The sequence below is a fragment of the Oncorhynchus gorbuscha genome, linkage group LG05 (assembly GCF_021184085.1).
Source record: "Oncorhynchus gorbuscha isolate QuinsamMale2020 ecotype Even-year linkage group LG05, OgorEven_v1.0, whole genome shotgun sequence".
In the NCBI taxonomy this organism is placed as follows: Eukaryota; Metazoa; Chordata; class Actinopteri; order Salmoniformes; family Salmonidae; genus Oncorhynchus; species Oncorhynchus gorbuscha.
In genome coordinates this window covers 91442363-91466178 of record NC_060177.1, presented here as the reverse complement: position 1 = coordinate 91466178, position 23816 = coordinate 91442363, and the positions used below count along the sequence as shown (strand labels likewise).

At 46.4% G+C, this 23816-nt stretch overlaps 1 protein-coding gene across 2 annotated transcripts; it reads right to left on the bottom strand.

The window, feature by feature from the left end:
• Positions 1–734: 734 nt before the first annotated feature.
• LOC124036661 (albumin 2-like) lies at positions 735–23629 on the bottom strand. Of its 2 annotated transcripts, XM_046351485.1 has the most exons (15): positions 23613–23629; positions 22084–22243; positions 20958–21090; positions 12810–12932; positions 9026–9114; positions 8754–8892; positions 8003–8100; positions 7762–7891; positions 7341–7561; positions 6686–6818; positions 3647–3750; positions 2498–2639; positions 2098–2321; positions 1723–1855; positions 735–1465 (listed from the first exon to the last, which is right to left on the bottom strand). In XM_046351485.1, exons 2-15 carry the CDS (start codon positions 22194–22196, stop codon positions 1421–1423), a joined length of 1827 nt encoding a protein of 608 aa, XP_046207441.1. In that variant the 5' UTR covers positions 22197–22243; positions 23613–23629; the 3' UTR covers positions 735–1420. The 2 variants fall into 2 exon arrangements, with proteins under 2 accessions (XP_046207441.1, XP_046207442.1); XM_046351486.1 differs by lacking the exon at positions 23613–23629 and having other exon boundaries at positions 22070–22639.
• Positions 23630–23816: the final 187 nt, after the last annotated feature.

The following is a 23816-nucleotide window of genomic DNA, read 5'->3' as shown; positions in this document are numbered from 1 at the left end:
TCCACACGCCCACTACTTTACTTTTGACACACCCACTCCTTTCCACACGCCCACTCCTTTACTTTTGACACACCCACTCCTTTCCACACGCCCACTCCTTTACTTTTGACACACCCACTCCTTTCCACACGCCCACTCCTTTACTTTTGACACACCCACTCCTTTCCACACGCCCACTCCTTTACTTTTGACACACCCACTCCTTTCCACACGCCCACTCCTTTACTTTTGACACACCCACTCCTTTCCACACGCCCACTCCTTTACTTTTGACACACCCACTCCTTTCCACACGCCCACTCCTTTACTTTTGACACACCCACCCGCCGATCCTCCAGTCGCCATGTCAGCTAGCCCTTCTCAACATATGAGTAACTCTGTATAATAACATTACCTTCATAAAGGTTTTATACTATGTTCATCAACTGTCAATTAAACATTCACAGACACATTATGAATCATTTCTAAACAATCTTAAGTCATTGGTTAAACGTGAGATTTACTATGACCACAAAGCATTGAGAGGTATGAATGGCTTGAGAATCCGACCAGAATACAAATAATATAATAATAATAATATATGCCATTTAGCAGACGCTTTTATCCAAAGCGACTTACAGTCATGTGTGCATACATTCTACGTATGGGTGGTCCCGGGAATCGAACCCACTACCCTGGCGTTACAAGCGCAATGCTCTACCAACTGAGCTACAGAAGGACAAATACAACAGCCATCAAATCAATGCATTTATTTGAGTCATTGTCTGTCAGAAATAAACCAGTGCTTGTGAGTAATCACAGATCGACAGGTTACTGAGTCGATCACAGATCGACAGGTTAATGAGTCGATCACAGATCGACAGGTTACCGAGTCGATCACAGATCGACAGGTTAATGAGTCGATCACAGATCGACAGGTTAATGAGTCGATCACAGATCGACAGGTTAATGAGTCGATCACAGATCGACAGGTTAATGAGTCGATCACAGATCGACAGGTTAATGAGTCGATCACAGATCGACAGGTTAATGAGTCGATCACAGATCGACAGGTTAATGAGTCGATCAAAGATCACAGGTTAATGAGTTAATAATAATAATAATAATAATAATAATATATGCCATTTAGCAGACGCTTTTATCCAAAGCAACTTACAGTCATGTGTGCATACATTCTACGTATGGGTGGTCCCGGGAATCGAACCCACTACCCTGGCGTTACAAGCGCCATGCTCTACCAACTGAGCTACAGAAGGACCATATGAACAGGCTTAGTAGATCACTGACATTATGTGGATGGAAGGATGAGGTGAGGTCACTATGGTGTTGCTATGGAGGTAGATATTGTAGACACAGACTGAACTTTAGCATTAAAAAAAAAAAAAAAAAACAGTTCTTCTGTTGAAATGAATATAATATCTTAACCCTTGACCAGCTCTACACTCTCAGCTAGCAGCTTGGCAGCCTGTCGGAGAAAACAAAACATGACATCAGTTATTACAATTGTGTTAAATCTAAAAATCCTTAAATCTACATAATAGGCTATTCCCCACTTTCAAAGTGAAAGGAAACGACAGCACACACAATCTCAATCTCTCGGTCTTACTTTATTTCTACAGATTGTCTTCGTCTTAAGCACCCCTTTCACCAGGCAATTTGACGCCACAGATGTAAAAGATAAAACGATGAAACATTTCCTCAGTACGTAGTGGTGTCGGTTACCTCGTCAGTGAAGCATGCTTCTTTGTCCTCAGCGGCGCAGCACTTCTCCCTCGTGATGCTGTAGTTAGCAGAGAGGGTCTTCAGATGATCCTCTGTGATGCTGGTCTTATGTCTGACCACATTACACAGCAACCTGAGGACACACACACACACACACACACACACACACACACACACACACACACACACACACACACACACACACACACACACACACACACACACACACACACACACACACACACACACACACACACACACACACACACACGTGTAAACAGAAGTTTGTAAACCTAGCGAGTTAAGAGTATATGTAGGTGTGAATTGGGGCCCACGTGTTTATTCACAGTACGTTTCTTAGCATATCTCACTCACTTCTTCCCGGATAGCAGGAGGTCCCTGTTGTCCTTGGTGCAGAGCTCGGGGTCCATGTTGAAGTCGTTGGCATCCAGCTCCGGAGGCGTGAACTCTGTGTCAGGCTGGATGGCCAGGATACAGGGTCTCCTCATGGAGTAGGACTGGTTGCAACAGTGGGCGATGCGGGGGTTAATGCTGGAGTAGTCGTCGTCGTTACACGTGGTGTCGAGCATGTTGGTCAACTTGGAAAGAGGACAAAGGAAGGGAGAGCTTTTTATTTTTTTTATTTAACCTCTATTTAAAATGTAGACTCAGCGATATATGCATGCCTGTGTGGGGGTGAGTATCATACCTCTGTTTTTGTATGTGCTTGTGTACATTGTGTGTGTGTGTATATGTGTGTGTGTGTGTGTCAGACCTTCTCCTCTGCGCAGGGCAAGACTAAGTGGCCTGGCTGGTCCTTGCAGCAGTCATGGAAAACATCAGCCACAGTCTCAGACACCATGTGAAGCTGGACGAAGGAGGCCTGAGGCATTATCCTGGTGTAGTACACCATCATACTAGAGGAGGAGGAGCAGGGAAGGAGGAAGAGGAGGAGGAGGAAGAGGGGGAGTAGGAAGAGGAAGAGGAGGGGCAGGGAGGAGGAGGAGGAAAAGGAGGAGCAGGAGGAAGATGAGGAGGAGCAGGAAGAGGAAGAGGAGGAGCAGGAGGAAGATGAGGAGGAAGAAGAGGAGGAGCAGGAAGTGGAGGTGCAGGAGGAGAAGCAGAAAGTGGAGGTGCAGGAGGAGGAAGAGGAAAAGGAGGAGCAGGCGGAAGATGAGGAGGAAGAAGAGGAGGAGCAGGAAGAGGAAGAGGAGGTAAAGGAGGAGCCGGAGGAAGATGAGGAGGAGGAGGAAGAAGAGGAGGAGCAGGAAGAGGAAGAGGAGGTGCAGGAGGAGGAGCAGCAGGAAGAGGAGGAGGAGGAAGATGAGGAGGAAGAAGAGGAGGAGCAGGAAGTGGAGGTGCAGGAGGAGGAGGAGGAGGAGGAGGAAGAGGGGGATTAGGAGGAAGAAGAGGAGCAGGAAGAGGAGGAGCAGGAAGAGGAGGAGCAGGAAGAGGAGGAGCAGGAAGAGGAGGTAGAGGAGGAGCAGGAGGAAGATGAGGAGGAGCAGCAGGATGAGGAGGTGCAGGAAGAGGAGGTAGAGGAGGAGGAGGAGCAGGAAGAGGAGGTAGAGGAGGAGAAGGAGGAGGTAGAGGAGGAGAAGGAGCAGAAGGAGGAGCAGGATTAGGAGGAAGAGGAGGTGCAGGAGGAGGAGCAGCAGGAGGAGGAGCAGGATTAGGAGGAAGAAGAGGCGAAAGAGGAGAAGGAGCAGAAGGATAAGTTCATGTTCATGAACCATGAAATAGCCTTGTATTAAATACGAATGAACCATTCATACATTATAAATAAGACATTAAAAATAAAGATAATTTTACCAATAGCATCTGTCAGGACTAAATGTGACGTTAATGATCGCATACCACATGAAGGACATCTACTTTGACCTTTCATGACCTTTGACCTCTGTGTGAGAGCATGACCCCTCACCTCTTCTCAAAATTGTAGTCTCCCAGGGCAGCCTCTGCAGCACACATGTTCTTGTAGTATTCAATCTCATCAGCGATCATCTTGTCTATGTTACTGTCGGCCAGCTGCATGGGAACAATCGTGTTAGCCTGCTGAGTTAAAGCCTAGAACCATAACAGTGTTAGCCTGCTGAGTTAAAGACTAGAACCATAACAGTGTTAGCCTGCTGAGTTAAAGCCTAGAACCATAACAGTGTTAGCCTGCTGAGTTAAAGACTAGAACCATAACAGTGTTAGCCTGCTGAGTTAAAGCCTAGAACCATAACAGTGTTAGCCTGCTGAGTTAAAGCCTAGAACCATAACAGTGTTAGCCTGCTGAGTTAAAGCCTAGAACCATAACAGTGTTAGCCTGCTGAGTTAAAGACTAGAACCATAACAGTGTTAGCCTGCTGAGTTAAAGACTAGAACCATAACAGTGTTAGCCTGCTGAGTTAAAGACTAGAACCATAACAGTGTTAGCCTGCTGAGTTAAAGCCTGAGTTAGAACCATAACAGTGTTAGCCTGCTGAGTTAAAGCCTAGAACCATAACAGTGTTAGCCTGCTGAACCATAACAGTGTTAGCCTGCTGAGTTAAAGACTAGAACCATAACAGTGTTAGCCTGCTGAGTTAAAGACTAGAACCATAACAGTGTTAGCCTGCTGAGTTAAAGCCTAGAACCATAACAGTGTTAGCCTGCTGAGTTAAAGACTAGAACCATAACAGTGTTAGCCTGCTGAGTTAAAGACTAGAACCATAACAGTGTTAGCCTGCTGAGTTAAAGCCTAGAACCATAACAGTGTTAGCCTGCTGAGTTAAAGACTAGAACCATAACAGTGTTAGCCTGCTGAGTTAAAGACTAGAACCATAACAGTGTTAGCCTGCTGAGTTAAAGCCTAGAACCATAACAGTGTTAGCCTGCTGAGTTAAAGCCTAGAACCATAACAGTGTTAGCCTGCTGAGTTAAAGCCTAGAACCATAACAGTGTTAGCCTGCTGAGTTAAAGCCTAGAACCATAACAGTGTTAGCCTGCTGAGTTAAAGCCTAGAACCATAACAGTGTTAGCCTGCTGAGTTAAAGACTAGAACCATAACAGTGTTAGCCTGCTGAGTTAAAGCCTAGAACCATAACAGTGTTAGCCTGCTGAGTTAAAGCCTAGAACCATAACAGTGTTAGCCTGCTGAGTTAAAGCCTAGAACCATAACAGTGTTAGCCTGCTGAGTTAAAGCCTAGAACCATAACAGTGTTAGCCTGCTGTTAAATTAGAACCATAACAGTGTTAAAGTTAAACTAGAACCATAACAGTGTTAGCCTGCTGAGTTAAAGCCTAGAACCATAACAGTGTTAGCCTGCTGAGTTAAAGCCTAGAACCACAACAGTGTTAGCCTGCTGAGTTAAAGCCTAGAACCATAACAGTGTTAGCCTGCTGAGTTAAAGCCTAGAACCATAACAGTGTTAGCCTGCTGAGTTAAAGCCTAGTAGGGTTCTTCCTACTAGTAATACGAGTTGGAGGGGGTTCTTCCTACTAGTAATACGAGTTGGAGTAACAGGGTTCTTCCTACTGGTAATATGAGTTGGAGTTAAAGTTCACGGGGGTTCTTCCTACTAGTAATATGAGTTGGAGGGGTTCTTCCTACTAGTAATATGAGTTGGAGGGGGTTCTTCCTACTAGTAATATGAGTTGGAGGGGGTTCACGGGGTTCTTCACTAGTAATATGAGTTAGAGGGGTTCTTCCTACTAGTAATTTGAGTTGGATTGGCTAATGGGGGTTCTTCCTACTAGTAATACGAGTTGGAGGGGTTCTTCCTACTAGTAATACGAGTTGGAGGGGTTCTTCCTACTGGTAATATGAGTTGGAGGGGGTTCACGGGGTTCTTCCTACTAGTAATATGAGTTGGAGGGGGTTCTTCCTACTAGTAATATGAGTTGGAGGGGTTCTTCCTACTAGTAATATGAGTTGGAGGGGGTTCTTCCTACTAGTAATATGAGTTGGAGGGGTTCACGGGGTTCTTCCTACTAGTAATATGAGTTGGAGGGGTTCTTCCTACTAGTAATTTGAGTTGGAGGGGGTTCTTCCTACTAGTAATATGAGTTGGAGGGGTTCTTCCTACTAGTAATACGAGTTGGAGGGGTTCTTCCCATTAGTAATTTGAGTTGGAGGGGGTTCTTCCTACTAGTAATATGAGTTGGAGGGGGTTCTTCCTACTAGTAATACGAGTTGGAGGGGGTTCTTCCCATTAGTAATACGAGTTGGAGGGGGTTCTTCCTACTAGTAATACGAGTTGGAGGGGGTTCTTCCCAGGCAATTGTTCAAAGAATCTCTGCGGTAATATGTGTGTGTGTTATGTGTGTGTGTTATGTGTGTGTGTTATATGAGTTGTGTGTGGTATGTGTGTGTGTTAGTTGGAGGGGTTCTTCCCAGGCAATTGTTGTGTTATGTGTGTGTTATGTGTGTGTGTTATGTGTGTGTGTTATGTGTGTGTGGTATGTGTGTGTGTTATGTGTGTGTGTTATGTGTGTGTGTTATGTGTGTGTGTTATGTGTGTGTGTTATGTGTGTGTGTTATGTGTGTGTGTTATGTGTGTGTTATGTGTGTGTTATGTGTGTGTGTGTGTTATGTGTGTGTGGTACGTGTGTGTGTTACGTGTGTGTGTTACGTGTGTGTGTTACGTGTGTGTGTTACGTGTGTGTGTTATGTGTGTGTGTGTTATGTGTGTGTTATGTGTGTGTTATGTGTGTGTGTGTGTTATGTGTGTGTGTGTGTTATGTGTGTGTGTTATGTGTGTGTGTGTGTGTTATGTGTGTGTGTTATGTGTGTGTTGTGTGTGTGTGTTATGTGTGTGTGTTATGTGTGTGTGTTATGTGTGTGTGGTATGTGTGTGTGTTATGTGTGTGTGTTATGTGTGTGTGTTATGTGTGTGTGTGTAATGTGTGTGTGTTATGTGTGTGTGTGTGTTATGTGTGTGTGTGTTATGTGTGTGTGTTATGTGTGTGCGTGCGTCCATGTGTGTGTAATACTTACAGCCGTTTTGACACACTCTGCGTGGTCCTCCTTGTCGCAGCACTGGAGGAAGGCCTGCTCAGCCTCCTTGGAGAACCTCAGAATCACCTGCTGGGACGACTCAGGGTGGCGCACTGACAGCTCATAGATCAACCTGCCAATCAGAAGCTCAGTTACACAGCCAATCAGGACAGCCCATACACAGAAGCTTAGTTAGACAGCCAATCAGGACAGCCCATACACAGAAGCTCAGTTACACAGCCAAACAGGACAGATCATACACAGCCAATCAGGACAGCCCATACACAGAAGTTCAGTTAGACAGCCAATCAGGACAGACCATACACAGAAGCTCAGTTAGACAGCCAATCAGGACAGCACATACACAGAAGCTCAGTTACACAGCCAATCAGGACAGCCCATACACAGAAGATCAGTTAGACAGCCAATCAGGACAGCCCATACACAGAAGCTCAGTTACACAGCCAATGAGGACAGACCATACACAGAAGATCAGTTACCCAGCCAATCAGGACAACCCATACACAGAAGATCAGTTAGACAGCCAATCAGGACAGACCAAACACAGTCAGTCAGCCGATAGCTGCACACACAGAATTGTGTGTATAGCGGCTTTTCCATATTTGTGTGTGTGTGTGTGTGAGATGTTCCGTACTTCCCCAGGGCTACATCAGGGGTCTTGGTGAAGGTGTGGCAGACAGCAGCTATGTCAGCGTGCAGGTCGTAGTGCTCGGACAGACTGTCTGGCTTAGTGTCTGGCTTCATGGCCTCAACACAGGAGCCCCTGTCTATGGCATGTTCCTTACAGCACGCTTTCAGACCGGCCATGCGAGACAACACACTACGGTCACCACACACCTCGTCTACCAGCACCTTCTGTTAGGAGAAACGGACACACACACACACACACTATCAGACCCGCCATGTGAGACAACACACTACGGTCACCACACACCTCGTCTACCAGCACCTTCTGTTAGGAGAAACAGACACACACACACACAAGAAGGGATGAGAGAGAATGACATATGGAAAGAGAGAGGAGGAAATGAAAGAGGAATGGAGAGATAACTTACTCTCTGCTTCATGCATGTGATCATGTCTCCGCCGCAGCAGGGGGCAGTAGTGGCTACGATCTTGTCTACAATGCCTCTCATCTCCTGGAACGAGGCCTGAGGCATCTTCTGACTGTACTGGATCATCTTCCTGTTAGAACAGACAGACACACGCGCGTCAACCAATAAGACTGGCCCAGGGGAAGGCTCCCCTAGCTCTTAGCCAATTAGGACCATAGATTTTTAGATTGTCATGTCTTACTTGGCCTTGAAAATGCGGTCTCCATATTTGTTGTGGACAATGCACAGGGCCTTCAGTTCATTGACACGGTTCCTGACAAAGTGTTCGAATGTAGGTTTCTGAAAAAGAGAGAGAGAGAGAGAGAGACATTGTGTCATTTAACTATTTGTACATTGTATATATATATATAATATGACATTTGTAATGTCTTTACTGTTTTTAAACTTCTGTATGTGTAATGTTTACTGTTAATTTTTGTTGTTTTTCACTTTATATATTCACTTTGTATGTTGTCTACCTCACTTGCTTTGGCAATGTTAACACATGTTTCCCATGCCAATAAAGCCCTTGAATTGAATTGAATTGAATTGAGAGACAGAGAGAGAGACAGAGAGAGAGACAGAGAGAGAGAGACAGACAGAGAGAGACAGAGACAGAGACAGAGACAGAGACAGAAAGAGAGAGAGTTCTCTTTGGCTATGTAGGTGCTGAACTTTCCATGCCAATAAAGGTGGTTGAATTAAATTGAGAATGGGAGTGACAGGTAGCCTAGCAGTTAAGTGCATTGGGCTAGTAACCAAAAGGTTGCTGGTTTCGAATCCCAGTGCCGACCAAGTGATACATCTGTCGATGTCCTAAGTGCTCTGGATAAGAGTGTCTGCTAAACGGACACGAAACAGCATCCAAAATTGCAAACTATTCCCTGATAGGTCCCTGGTCAAAAGTAGTGCACTATATAGGGAAAGGGGTGCCATTTGGGACACTTCCTGACCTTGGTGTTGAAGCAGGTCTGGGCCTCGGCTTCACTCTTCCCACAGCAGGTAGCCAGAACCTCTCCGTAACTCTTAGTGACAGCCAGGATCACATGAGGAGGTAGCATGGTGTTACGCTTGGAGAACCTGAAGATGAAGCTGCAACACAACACCTTGTCTTGGCTTTAGCTCAGCGTCCCTAACACGGTATTTTAGCTGCCTGGAGGAGACCTATCCAAGGTTCAAACTCAGCGTCGGTCACAACCACATGAGTTGAGTGGATCCCACTTACCTTTCCACGAAATCCTTGCGGTCCTTCTTAAAGTCTTCACACTGGTCTGCAGCTGGCGACTCAGATGTGAGGGACAGGTCCCGGGGAATCTACAATTAATCAATTAACCAACACATTACTCAAATGCATCCATAAAGCTCTTTTTACTTCAGCAATTGTCACTGCTTTTACAGTATCCCGGCCTAGACCTCAAAGAGGCACAGTAGCTGGGAAAAGTGTGTTACTGTCTCACCTAGCTACACTATATATATATATATATATATATATATATAATGAGTCGATTCAGCTATTTCAGCCACACCCGTTGCTGACAGGTGTATAATATCGAGCACACAGCCATGCAATCTCCATAGACAAACATTGGCAGTAGAATGGCCTTACTGAAGAGCTCAGTGACTTTCAACGTGGCAATGTCATAGCATGCCACCTTTCCAACAAGTCAGTTCTTTAAAATGTCTGCCCTGCTAGAGCTGCCCCTGTCAACTGTAAGTGCTGTTAATGCGAAGTGGAGACGTCTAGGAGCAACAACGGCTCAACCGTAAAGTGGTAGGCAACAGAACGGGACCACCGAGTGCTGAAGCCGAGCGGAAATGGAGGAAAACTCGCCTCCCTGCGGACCTGGCATCCTTTCACTCCCTCCTCTCTACATTTTCCTCCTCTGTCTCTGCTGCTAAAGCCACTTTCTACCACTCTAAATTCCAAGCATCTGCCTCTAACCCTAGGAAGCTCTTTGCCACCTTCTCCTCCCTCCTGAATCCTACCCCCCCTCCTCCCTCTCTGCAGATGACTTCGTCAACCATTTTGAAAAGAAGGTTGACGACATCCGATCCTCGTTTGCTAAGTCAAACGACACCGCTGGTTCTGCTCACACTGCCCTACCCTGTGCTCTGACCTCTTTCTCCCCTCTCTCTCCAGATGAAATCTCGCGTCTTGTGACGGCCGGCCGCCCAACAACCTGCCCGCTTGACCCTATCCCCTCCTCTCTTCTCCAGACCATTTCCGGAGACCTTCTCCCTTACCTCACCTCGCTCATCAACTCATCCCTGACCGCTGGCTACGTCCCTTCCGTCTTCAAGAGAGCGAGAGTTGCACCCCTTCTGAAAAAACCCACACTCGATCCCTCCGATGTCAACAACTACAGACCAGTATCCCTTTCTTTTCTCTCCAAAACTCTTGAACGTGCCGTCCTTGGCCAGCTCTCCCGCTATCTCTCTCTGAATGACCTTCTTGATCCAAATCAGTCAGGTTTCAAGACTAGTCATTCAACTGAGACTGCTCTTCTCTGTATCACGGAGGCGCTCCGCACTGCTAAAGCTAACTCTCTCTCCTCTGCTCTCATCCTTCTAGACCTATCGGCTGCCTTCGATACTGTGAACCATCAGATCCTCCTCTCCACCCTCTCCGAGTTGGGCATCTCCGGCGCGGCCCACGCTTGGATTGCGTCCTACCTGACAGGTCGCTCCTACCAGGTGGCGTGGCGAGAATCTGTCTCCTCACCACGCGCTCTCACCACTGGTGTCCCCCAGGGCTCTGTTCTAGGCCCTCTCCTATTCTCGCTATACACCAAGTCACTTGGCTCTGTCATAACCTCACATGGTCTCTCCTATCATTGCTATGCAGACGACACACTATTAATCTTCTCCTTTCCCACTTCTGATGACCAGGTGGCGAATCGCATCTCTGCATGTCTGGAAGACATATCAGTGTGAATGACGGATCACCACCTCAAGCTGAACCTCTGCAAGACGGAGCTGCTCTTCCTCCCGGGGAAGGACTGCCCGTTCCATGATCTCGCCATCACGGTTGACAACTCCATTGTGTCCTCCTCCCAGAGCACTAAGAACCGTGGCGTGATCCTGGACAACACCCTGTCATTCTCAACTAACATCAAGGCGGTGGCCCGTTCCTGTAGGTTCATGCTCTACAACATCCGCAGAGTACGACCCTGCCTCACACAGGAAGCGGCGCAGGTCCTAATCCAGGCACTTGTCATCTCCCGTCTGGATTACTGCAACTCGCTGTTGGCTGGGCTCCCTGCCTGTGCCATTAAACCCCTACAACTCATCCAGAACGCCGCAGCCCGTCTGGTGTTCAACCTTCCCAAGTTCTCTCACGTCACCCCGCTCCTCCGCTCTCTCCACTGGCTTCCAGTTGAAGCTCGCATCCGCTACAAGACCATGGTGCTTGCCTACGGAGCTGTGAGGGGAACGGCACCTCAGTACCTCCAGGCTCTGATCAGGCCCTACACCCAAACAAGGGCACTGCGTTCATCCACCTCTGGCCTGCTCGCCTCCCTACCACTGAGGAAGTACAGTTCCCGCTCAGCCCAGTCAAAACTGTTCGCTGCTCTGGCCCCCCAATGGTGGAACAAACTCCCTCACGACGCCAGGACAGCGGAGTCAATCACCACCTTCCGGAGACACCTGAAACCCCACCTCTTTAAGGAATACCTAGGATAGGATAAGTAATCCTTCTCACCCCCCCCCCTTTAAGATTTAGATGCACTATTGTAAAGTGACTGTTCCACTGGATGTCATAATGCACCAATTTGTAAGTCGCTCTGGATAAGAGCGTCTGCTAAATGACTTAAATGTAAATGTAAATGTAAAAATCATCTGCAACACTCACTACCGAGTTCCAAACTGCCTCTGAAAGCAACTTCTGCATAAGAAATGTTTGTTGAGAGCTTCATGAAATGGGTTTCCATGGCCGAGCAGCCGCACACAAGCCTAAGATCACCATGCGCAATGCCAAGCGTCAGCTGGAGTGGTGTAAAGCTCGTAGCCATTGGACTCTGGGGAGTGGAAATACGTTGTCTGGAGTGATGAATCATCCTTCACCATCCTGCAGTCCGACGGACTAATCGGTTTTTAGCGGATGCCAGGAGAATGCTGCCTGCCCCAATGCATTGTGCCAACTGTAAAGTTTGGTGGAGGAGGAATAATGGTCTGGGGCTATTTTTCATGGTTCGGGGTAGGCCCCTTAGTTCCAATGAAGGGAAATCTTAACGCTACCACATACAGTGACATTCTAGATGATTCTGTGCTTCCGACTTTGTGGCAACAGTTTGGGGAAGGCCCTTTCCCGTTTCAGCATGGCAATGCCCCCGTGCACAAAGCGAGGTCCATACAGAAATGGTTTGTCGAGATTGGTGTGGAAGAACTTGAAAGGCCTGCAAAGAGCCCTGACCTCAACCCCATCGAACACCTTTGGGATGAATTGGAACGCCGACTGCAGCAATGTTCCAACATCTAGTGGAAAGCCTTCCCAGAAGAGTGGAGGCTGTTATAGCAGCAATGTTCCAACATCTAGTGGAAAGCCTTCCCAGAAGAGTGGAGGCTGTTATAGTAGCAATGTTCCATCATCTAGTGAAAAGCCTTCCCAGAAGAGTGGAGGCTGTTATAGCTAGCAGCAATGTTCCAACATCTAGTGGAAAGCCTTCCCAGAAAGTGGAGGGTTCCATCATCTAGTGAAAAGCCTTCCCAGAAGAGTGGAGGCTGTTATAGCAGCAAAAGGGGGTACCAACTCCATATTAATGATTTTTGAATGAGATGTTGGACCAGCAGGTGTCCATATACTTTTGATCATGTAGTGTATCTTAAGTTGAATCACCTCACCTAGCATCTGCTCAATGACTAAAATGTAAATGTAGAAAACTCACTAAAAGTTTAGTTTATTAATTCAAACCATTAAAAAAAACAGACACACATAAAACTTTAAAAAAGCCAAATATGCACAAAGAAACCAAGAGAGGAACCTGACTCGGCGGGGTGGCCTATCTTACCTTGGCTTTGTGGTCCACGAAGCAGTGGGTTCTCTCAGTGGCAGTATTCTCACAGCAGTGCTTCAGATTGCTCTTCTCAACTAAGGTCTCAGAAGAACACACAGCACTCTGGAACAGGTCGGCCTGCACACACATAGTAGTAAACCTTTTTAGCCAGCAGAGGGTACTGTTGTATCTGTACGGGATATTCATATAAAACCATAGCGATAGATAAGAGGACTCTAGAGGGATTCATTTACTAAAAGGTCCTGATGTTTTTATCTGAATATCAGATCCTTTCTGGGTAACAATTAAGTACCTTACTGTGATGGTTTTCAAGTAAAATGGTCAAAAAGAAACAAAAATAGCTTCTCAATTTCTCAAGCAAGAATTTCGGTAAGACTGTCTGGGTGTGGTCTGAGTTGGGGAGGGGAGAACTGAGAACCAGCTGTTATTGACGGAGACGTTTGGAACTCTCTTTCTTAATTTACCGTCTGGTGATGTCACCATGGAAGGCCAAAACTCCATCCCATCAAAACAGGATGACATTTCAGGCAGCCTTTTCAAACAGCTCTTGAACTAAAAATAATAATATATAATATATAAAAAAAGGGCTTTATCATACTTTTTACAATTTCACAATATTATTCCAACCTCTTGGTGTGGAAATATATATAAAACACAGGGGAAATAAAATCACGTTTTTTTGACAGCACTAGGCCTTTAAGCCAGGGTTTCCCGCCCCCACAGGCATTCGACATTTTAGTCGTAAAACAAAATTGGCACACATGATTCAATTTACTAATGCTCTCAGCTGAAAGGATATTTCGTTTGGCGACTTTGTGTGTTTTGAGCATCATGCTATACTGTTTAAATGTCAGCCACCAGTGCTGACCATCACCCTGTATAGACCAGCAAAGCACTGCTCCACTTTCTTTACTGATTTCACGGAACTATTGTCTGTTGTCCTTGAGAACTATGATAAAATCATTGTGTTGGGTGATTTTAATATTCATGTTGACAAAGAGACTGACTCCAAGGCCATTGAATTCCGAATATTTTGAGCTCTATGGACTTTATCCAACATGTTACTGGACCCACCTATAACCACAGCCATACTCTGGTTATTACCAAGGGGCTTTCTACTGGGCCAACCTATAACCACAGCCATACTCTGGACCTGGTTATTACCAAGGGGCTTTCTACTGGGCCAACCTATAACCACAGCCATACTCTGGACCTGGTTATTACCAAGGGGCTTTCTACTGGGCCAACCTATAACCACAGCCATACTGGTTATTACCAAGGGGGCCAACCTATAACCACAGCCATACTCTGGTTATTACCAAGGGGCTTTCTACTGGACCCACCTATAACCACAGCCATACTCTGGTTATTACCAAGGGGCTTTCTACTGGACCCACCTATAACCACAGCCATACTCTGGTTATTACCAAGGGGCTTTCTACTGGGCCAACCTATAACCACAGCCATACTCTGGACCTGGTTATTACCAAGGGGCTTTCTACTGGGCCAACCTATAACCACAGCCATACTCTGGTTATTACCAAGGGGCTTTCTACTGGACCCACCTATAACCACAGCCATACTCTGGTTATTACCAAGGGGCTTTCTACTAGGCCAACCTATAACCACAGCCATACTCTGGTTATTACCAAGGGGCTTTCTACTGGGCCAACCTATAACCACAGCCATACTCTGGTTATTACCAAGGGGCTTTCTACTGGGCCAACCTATAACCACAGCCATACTCTGGTTATTACCAAGGGGCTTTCTACTGGGCCAACCTATAACCACAGCCATACTCTGGTTATTACCAAGGGGCTTTCTACTGGGCCAACCTATAACCACAGCCATACTCTGGTTATTACCAAGGGGCTTTCTACTGGGCCAACCTATAACCACAGCCATACTCTGGTTATTACCAAGGGGCTTTCTACTGACCCAACCTATAACCACAGCACATACATACTCTGGTTATTACCAAGGGGCTTTCTACTGGGCCAACCTATAACCACAGCCATACTCTGGTTATACTCTGGTTATTACCAAGGGGCTTTCTACTGGACCCACCTATAACCACAGCCATAGGGGCTTTCTACTGGCCAACCTGGTTATTACCAAGGGGCTTTCTACTGGGCCAACCTATAACCACAGCCATACTCTGGTTATTACCAAGGGGCTTTCTACTGGACCCACCTATAACCACAGCCATACTCTGGTTATTACCAAGGGGCTTTCTACTAGGCCAACCTATAACCACAGCCATACTCTGGTTATTACCAAGGGGCTGGGCCAACCTATAACCACAGCCATACTCTGGTTATTACCAAGGGGCTTTCTACTAACCTATAACCACAGCCATACTCTGGTTATTACCAAGCCATACTCTGGGGGGCTATAACCACAGCCATACTCTGGTTATTACAAGGGGCTTTCACTGGACCCACCTATAACCACAGCCATACTCTGGTTATTACCAAGGGGCTTTCTACTGGACCCACCTATAACCACAGCCATACCTGGTTATTACCAAGGGGCCTATAACCACAGCCATACTCTGGTTATTACCAAGGGGCTTTCTACTGGACCCACCTATAACCACAGCCATACTCTGGTTATTACCAAGGGGCTTTCTACTGGCCAACCTATAACCACAGCCATACTCTGGTTATTACCAAGGGGCTTTCTACTGGGCCAACCTATAACCACAGCCATACTCTGGTTATTACCAAGGGGCTTTCTACTGGGCCAACCTATAACCACAGCCATACTCTGGTTATTACCAAGGGGCTTTCTACTGGGCCAACCTATAACCACAGCCATACTCTGGTTATTACCAAGGGGCTTTCTACTGGGCCAACCTATAACCACAGCCATACTCTGGTTATTACCAAGGGGCTTTCTACTGGGCCAACCTATAACCACAGCCATACTCTGGACCTGGTTATTACCAAGGGGCTTTCTACTGGGCCAACCTATAACCACAGCCATACTCTGGTTATTACCAATGGGCTTTCTACTGGGCCAACCAATAACCACAGCCATACTCTGGACCTGGTTATTACCAAGGGGCTTTCTACTGGGCCAACCCATAACCACAGCCATACTCTGGACCTGGTTATTACCAAGGGGCTTTCTACTGGGCCAACCCATAACCACAGCCATACTCTGGACCTGGTTATTACCAAGGGGCTTTCTACTGGGCCAACCCATAACCACAGCCATACTCTGGACCTGGTTATTACCAAGGGGCTTTCTACTGGGCCAACCCATAACCACAGCCATACTCTGGACCTGGTTATTACCAAGGGGCTTTCTACTGGGCCAACCTATAACCACAGCCATACTCTGGACCTGGTTATTACCAAGGGGCTTTCTACTGGGTCAACTTATAACCACAGCTATACTCTGGACCTGGTTATTACCAAGGGGCTTTCTATTGACATATCCTCTATTGTTGATGTGGCTTTCTCTGATCACCACTGGGGATGTTTTACCACCTTGTTGCCCACGGCCAAGAGGCATGGAGAGACAGCCTTTAGTTACTATGCCCCCAGCCTTTAGTTACTACGCCCCCAGCCTATAGTTACTATGCCTCCAGCCTTTAGTTACTATGCCCCGAGCCTATAGTTACTATGCCCCCAGCCTATAGTTACTATGCCTCCAGCCTTTAGCTATTATGTCCCCAGCCTCTGGAATATCCTGCAAGAGAACCTGAGGGGGACCAAGAGGCATGTAGAGGCAGCTTTTAGTTACTATGCCCCCAGCCTTTAGTTACTATGCCCCCAGCCTATAGTTACTATGCCCCCAGCCTTTAGTTACTATGCCCCCAGCCTTTAGTTACTATGCCCCCAGCCTTTAGTTATTATGCCCCCAGCCTGGGACCAAGAGGCATGTAGAGGCAGCTTTTAGTTACTATGCCCCCAGCCTTCAGTTACTATGCCCCCAGCCTTTAGTTAATATGCCCCCAGCCTGGGACCAAGAGGCATGTAGAGGCAGCTTTTAGTTACTATGCCCCCAGCCTTCAGTTACTATGCCCCCAGCCTTCAGTTACTATGCCCCCAGCCTTTAGTTACTATGCCCCCAGCCTCTAGTTACTATGCACCCAGCCTTTAGTTACTATGCCCCCATCCTTTAGTTACTATGCCCCCAGCCTTTAGTTACTATGCCCCCAGCCTTTAGTTACTTTGTCTTTAGTTACTATGCCCCGTCCTTTAGTTACTATGCCCCCAGTCTCTAGTTACTATGTCTTTAGTTACTATGCCCCCATCCTTTAGTTACTATGCCCCCAGCCTTTAGTTACTATGTCTTTAGTTACTATGCCCCCAGCCTTTAGTTACTATGCCCCCAGTCTTTAGTTACTATGCCCCCATCCTTTAGTTACTATGCCCCCATCCTTTAGTTACTATGCCCCCATCCTTTAGTTACTATGCCCCCATCCTTTAGTTACTATGCCCCCAGCCTTTAGTTACTATGCCCCCAGCCTTTAGTTACTATGCCCCCAGCCTTTAGTTACTCTGCCCCCAGCCTTTAGTTACTATGCCTTTAGTTACTCTGCCCCCAGCCTTTAGTTACTATGTCCCCAGCCTTTAGTTACTATGCCCCCAGCCTTTAGTTACTTTGTCTTTAGTTACTATGCCCCCGTCCTTTAGTTACTATGCCCCCAGTCTCTAGTTACTATGTCTTTAGTTACTATGCCCCCATCCTTTAGTTACTATGCCCCCAGCCTTTAGTTACTATGTCTTTAGTTACTATGCCCCCAGCCTTTAGTTACTATGCCCCCAGTCTTTAGTTACTATGCCCCCAGCCTTTAGTTACTATGCCCCCAGCCTTTAGTTACTATGCCCCCAGCCTTTAGTTACTATGCCCCCAGCCTTTAGTTACTATGCCTTTAGTTACTCTGCCCCCAGCCTTTAGTTACTATGCCCCCAGACTCTAGTTACTATGCCCCCATCCTTTAGTTACTATGCCCCCATCCTTTAGTTACTATGCCCCCATCCTTTAGTTACTATGCCCCCAGCCTTTAGTTACTTTGTCTTTAGTTACTATGCCCCCGTCCTTTAGTTACTATGCCCCCAGTCTCTAGTTACTATGTCTTTAGTTACTATGCCCCCATCCTTTAGTTACTATGCCCCCAGCCTTTAGTTACTATGTCTTTAGTTACTATGCCCCCAGCCTTTAGTTACTATGCCCCCAGTCTTTAGTTACTATGCCCCCATCCTTTGCCCCCATCCTTTAGTTACTATGCCCCCATCCTTTAGTTACTATGCCCCCATCCTTTAGTTACTATGCCCCCATCCTTTAGTTACTATGCCCCCAGCCTTTAGTTACTATGCCCCCAGCCTTTAGTTACTATGCCCCCAGCCTTTAGTTACTCTGCCCCTCAGCCTTTAGTTACTATGCCTTTAGTTACTCTGCCCCCAGCCTTTAGTTACTATGTCCCCAGCCTTTAGTTACTATGCCCCCAGCCTTTAGTTACTTTGTCTTTAGTTACTATGCCCCCGTCCTTTAGTTACTATGCCCCCAGTCTCTAGTTACTATGTCTTTAGTTACTATGCCCCCATCCTTTAGTTACTATGCCCCCAGCCTTTAGTTACTATGTCTTTAGTTACTATGCCCCCAGCCTTTAGTTACTATGCCCCCAGTCTTTAGTTACTATGCCCCCAGCCTTTAGTTACTATGCCCCCAGCCTTTAGTTACTATGCCCCCAGCCTTTAGTTACTATGCCCCCAGCCTTTAGTTACTATGCCTTTAGTTACTCTGCCCCCAGCCTTTAGTTACTATGCCCCCAGACTCTAGTTACTATGCCCCCATCCTTTAGTTACTATGCCCCCATCCTTTAGTTACTATGCCCCCATCCTTTAGTTACTATGCCCCCATCCTTTAGTTACTATGCCCCATCCTTTATCTATTTACATTTACATTTAAGTCATTTACTTATGCCCCCATCCATTTAGTTACTATGCCCCCAGCCTTTTGTTACTATGCCCCCATCCTTTAGTTACTATGCCCCCAGTCTCTAGTTACTATGCTCCCAGTCTTTAGTTACTATGCCCCCAGCCTTTAGTTACTATGCCCCCAGCCTTTAGTTACTCTGCCCCCAGCCTTTAGTTACTATGCCTTTAGTTACTCTGCCCCCAGCCTTTAGTTACTATGCCCCCAGACTCTAGTTACTATGCCCCCAGACTCTAGTTACTATGCCCCCATCCTTTAGTTACTATGCCCCCAGCCTTTAGTTACTATGCCCCCAGCCTTTAGTTACTATGCCCCCATCCTTTAGTTACTATGCCCCCAGTCTCTAGTTGCTATGCCCCCAGTCTCTAGTTACTATGCCCCCAGCCTTTAGTTACTATGCCCCCATCCTTTAGTTACTATACCCCCATCCTTTAGTTACTATGCCCCCAGCGTTTAGTTGCTATGCCCCCAGCCTTTAGTTACTATGCCCCCAGCCTTTAGTTACTATGCCCCCAGCCTTTAGTTACTATGCCCCCAGCCTTTAGTTACTATGCCCCCATCCTTTAGTTACTATGCCCCCATCCTTTAGTTACTATGCCCCCATCCTTTAGTTACTATGCCCCCAGCCTTTAGTTACTATGCCCCCAGCCTTTAGTTACTATGCCCCCAGCCTTTAGTTACTATGCCCCCAGCCTTTAGTTACTATGCCCCCAGCCTTTAGTTACTATGCCCCCAGCCTTTAGTTACTATGCTCCCAGCCTTTAGTTACTATGCCCCCAGCCTTTAGTTACTCTGCCCCCAGCCTGGGACCAAGAGGCATGTAGAGGCAGCCTTTAGTTACTATGCCCCCAGCCTTTAGTTACTATGTCTTTTGTTACTATGCCCCCAGCCTTTAGTTACTATGCCCCCAGTCTCTAGTTACTATGCCCCCAGCCTTTAGTTACTATGCCCCCAGCCTTTAGTTACCCCCAGCCTGGGACCAAGAGGCATGTAGAGGCAGCCTTTAGTTACTATGCCCCCAGCCTTTAGTTACTATGCCCCCAGCCTTTAGTTACTATGCCCCCAGCCTTTAGTTACTATGCCCCCAGCCTTTAGTTACTATGACCCCAGCCTTTAGTTACTATGCCCCCAGCCTTTAGTTACTATGCCCCCAGCCTGGGACCAAGAGGCATGTAGAGGCAGCCTTTAGTTACTATGCCCCCAGCCTTCAGTTACTATGCCCCCAGCCTTTAGTTACTATGCCCCCAGCCTTTAGTTACTATGCCCCCATCCTTTAGTTACTATGCCCCCAGCCTTTAGTTACTATGCCCCCAGCCTGGGACCAAGAGGCATGTAGAGGCAGCCTTTAGTTACTATACCCCCAGCCTTTAGTTACTATGCCCCCATCCTCTGGAATATCCTGTCAGAGAACCTGAGGGGGGCCAAAACTGTGGACATATTTAAAAGAGATCTTAAAACACACCTTTTTAGCTCTGCTTTTCCTTATGGTGCTTTTTAGTCGTTCAGTTTTTGTCATTATTTAGTTTTTAAAAATCTTATGTTTGTTGTGTAGTACATTTTTCTGCTTTAATTTTCATTGTTTTTTATAGTTTTTTCCCCTGTGAAACACATTGCGTTGCGTTCCATGTCTGAAATGCGCTGTATAAATAAAGCTTGATTTGATTTGAACTAATCAGCGAGCCTTTGACTAATTAAATCAGGTGTCCCAAGTAAGGGTTTAAACAAAAATGTTAAACGTCTGAACCTTGACTAAAAACATCAGCCAACTAATGCCCAATTATAGACAAGGTCCCTCCCCTGCCTACCAATGGACGGGCTGGCCCCTCACCTCCATACCTCTGGCCCCTCCCTCTGGCTGGGCAAGTCCCTCCCCACCCCCCTCCTAATCTGGCCCCTCCCCTCCCAACCTCCTACCGCTGGACCTCCCCCCCTGGCAAGGCTGGCCCCTCCCCTCCCTAAAACTGGCCGGGGTGGCCCCTCCCCTCCCTACCACTGGCCAGACTGGCCCCTCTCCCTGTCCCCTTACTCCGGCCCCTCCCCTCCATACCTACCACCTCTGGCCCCTCCCCTCCCGACCCTCTGTCCCCTACCTACCCTTACATCTGGCCCCTACCTCTGGCTGGGCTGGGCACATCAATGTGATTGGAATGTGTCAGATAGGGATGAGGAGGTGTGGTTGGGGTCTCTCACCACGTCCCTGTTGCAGTCTTCTAGGGGTTCGTCTGAGCAGCATTGGATGCCCATGGTGAAGGCTTCCGCGACCAGGGGCACCACGTCATCCAACAAACTATCTGGAAGGTTCTGAGCCAGCCCTACTAGTGCCCTACACACACACAGACACAACACCTGTCACAACTCTCCTTACCCGGCAATAGCTAACAGTCAAACTCCAGCCGACAAGTTTAAAAATGTCAAAGGTGAAACCAAATGTCCCAGATAGATAGGCAAACACGCACGCACGCACGCACGCACGCACGCACGCACGCACGCACGCACGCACACACACACACACACACACACACACACACACACACACACACACACACACACACACACACACACACACACACACACACACACACACACACACACACACACACAGCATGCACACACACACACAGCATGCACACAGCATGCACACACACACACAGCATGCACACACACACACAGCATGCACACAGCATGCACACACACACAGCACACACACACACACACACACACACACACACACACACACACACACACACACACACACACACACACACACACACACACACACACACACACACACACACACGCATGCACACACACACAGCATGCACACACACACACACACACACATACACAGCATGCACACACACACCACACACACACACACACAGACAGTGAGATTCCGACACTTCACCAAAATGTTTACACTCCGCTGCTGTTAAAACCCATTTTAAATCAGAGCAGAGAAATTCCAGATGAACAAAATAGAACAAATCAAATCCATGTAAAAAAAGTATTAAGTGGTTAAAGAATCTGAGGTCCAGGCAGTGTTTGAAAACAAAGGCAGTGATTAAATAAAAGCTTTTTACAGCTTTACTCACGTAGAGTTACTCACGTAGATTTACTCACATAGATTTACTCACATAGAGTTACTCACATAGAGTTACTCACATAGATTTACTCACATAGATTTACTCACATAGATTTACTCACATAGAGTTACTCACATAGATTTACTCACATAGATTTACTCACATAGAGTTACTCACATAGATTTACTCACATAGAGTTACTCACATAGATTTACTCACATAGAGTTACTCACATAGCTTTGAATCCATCTTTCTTGGCCTCTGTGAAGATGGTACAGATCTGATTCTGAGACCGGGCTGATACACACAGCAGCACCAACAAGCTGCAGACAGCCAACAACTGCATGATGGGAAGTAAGACTCACGGACAGAGGGATGGATGAAAGAGGGGATCTAGCGATTGAGCCCAAGAGCAGAGAGACACAGGGCTTCTTTATACTTTTGTGGAATTTTTCAGTTGTCAATCATTAGCTAACCTCTCTCTCTCTCTTTCTCATTTGAGTCTGTCTGTCACACAGTGGTCTCTCAGTACACACTACTGGTCAGATTAAATGTTTTCTTAGTTATATGGAAATCCAACCTCCCATATTACACATATTACAAATGATTGCTATTCTTGGAGATGAAAGTGCAGAATCTGTGTGATGTAATTGGGGGGGCGGCTGGGGACACAAAGGTCTGAAGGTACAACGTCCACTCTGCTGTGTCTCCAAACTGTCCCCATACAAACCTGCCATGTACCATCTGACCAGTAAATATTTCCACCGTGAATCGATCTAAACTGATTGTACCTGTATACAGCCTATAGTAGCCTACAGTGGAACAAGGTTCAGTGGTTAACTTATGTCACCTGTATTTATGAGATCCCATTAACACAAAGATAAATACAAAATAAAACACAACCATAAAACCATATAACTCCCGAATGAAACTGTTAATGTCAAATTGTTGTCAATAAAACTCCCGAATGAAACTGTTAATGTCAAATTGTTGTCAATAAAACTCCCGAATGAAACTGTTAATGTCAAATTGTTGTCAATAAAACTCCCGAATGAAACTGTTAATGTCAAATTGTTGTCAATAAAACTCCCGAATGAAACTGTTAATGTCAAATTGTTGTCAATAAAACTCCCGAATGAAACTGTTAATGTCAAATTGTTGTCAATAAAACTCCCGAATGAAACTGTTAATGTCAAATTGTTGTCAATAAAACTCCCGAATGAAACTGTTAATGTCAAATTGTTGTCAATAAAACTCCCGAATGAAACTGTTAATGTCAAATTGTTGTCAATAAAACTCCCGAATGAAACTGTTAATGTCAAATAGTGTTGTGTTCTACTTGTAGCCCTGATCGTCCTGAAAAGAAAATGGTAAAACACTTCATTTTGAGGCGAAATACAAAGCGGTGGACATGCAGATGAATGACGATCAGATAAATGAGAAGCAGTCTCGGGCCTGATCGGGTTCACGTGCCCAGGAATAGACCTACACCCCCGTAATCTAACACAAACACCTCCTCTTGGACTGTCAACAAACTTTTAGCCTACACAAATTACACACAACCACCCACACGACATTAGAAAGCACAAAACACGCATTCACACACGTGCACGCGCAAACAAACTGAATGACACCGACTGTACAAAACATTAGGAACATCTTCCTAATATTGAGTTGCACCCCCTTTTACCCTCAGAACAGCCTCAATTCGGCAGAACATGGAATTGACAAATTGTTGAAAGCGTTGCACAGGGATGCTGACCGATGTTGATTCCAATGCTTTCCACAGTAGTGATAGGATTATTGATACCGGAGCTCTGATGCAGTTTTCAGCGCATTACTGAGCCGAAATAATATACTGATGCTCGTTTCAAAATAACATTACGACGTGATCAATGACATCCGAAGCTCCGTTTGATCACGTGTTTTTTTTAAACCCGTTGCAAAATGCATAATCACACTGATT

Coding starts and splice junctions, on each gene's coding strand:
- LOC124036661 (XM_046351485.1), bottom strand. CDS start 22,196: ATGCAGTTGTTGGCTGTCTGCAGCTTGTTGGTGCTGCTGTGTGTATCA. Junction 7,892..8,002: donor GACCGCATTTTCAAGGCCAA/GTAAGACATGAC, acceptor CTGTTCTAACAG/GAAGATGATCCAGTACAGTC. Junction 1,856..2,097: donor CTCCTGCTATCCGGGAAGAA/GTGAGTGAGATA, acceptor GTGTGTCCTCAG/GTTGCTGTGTAATGTGGTCA.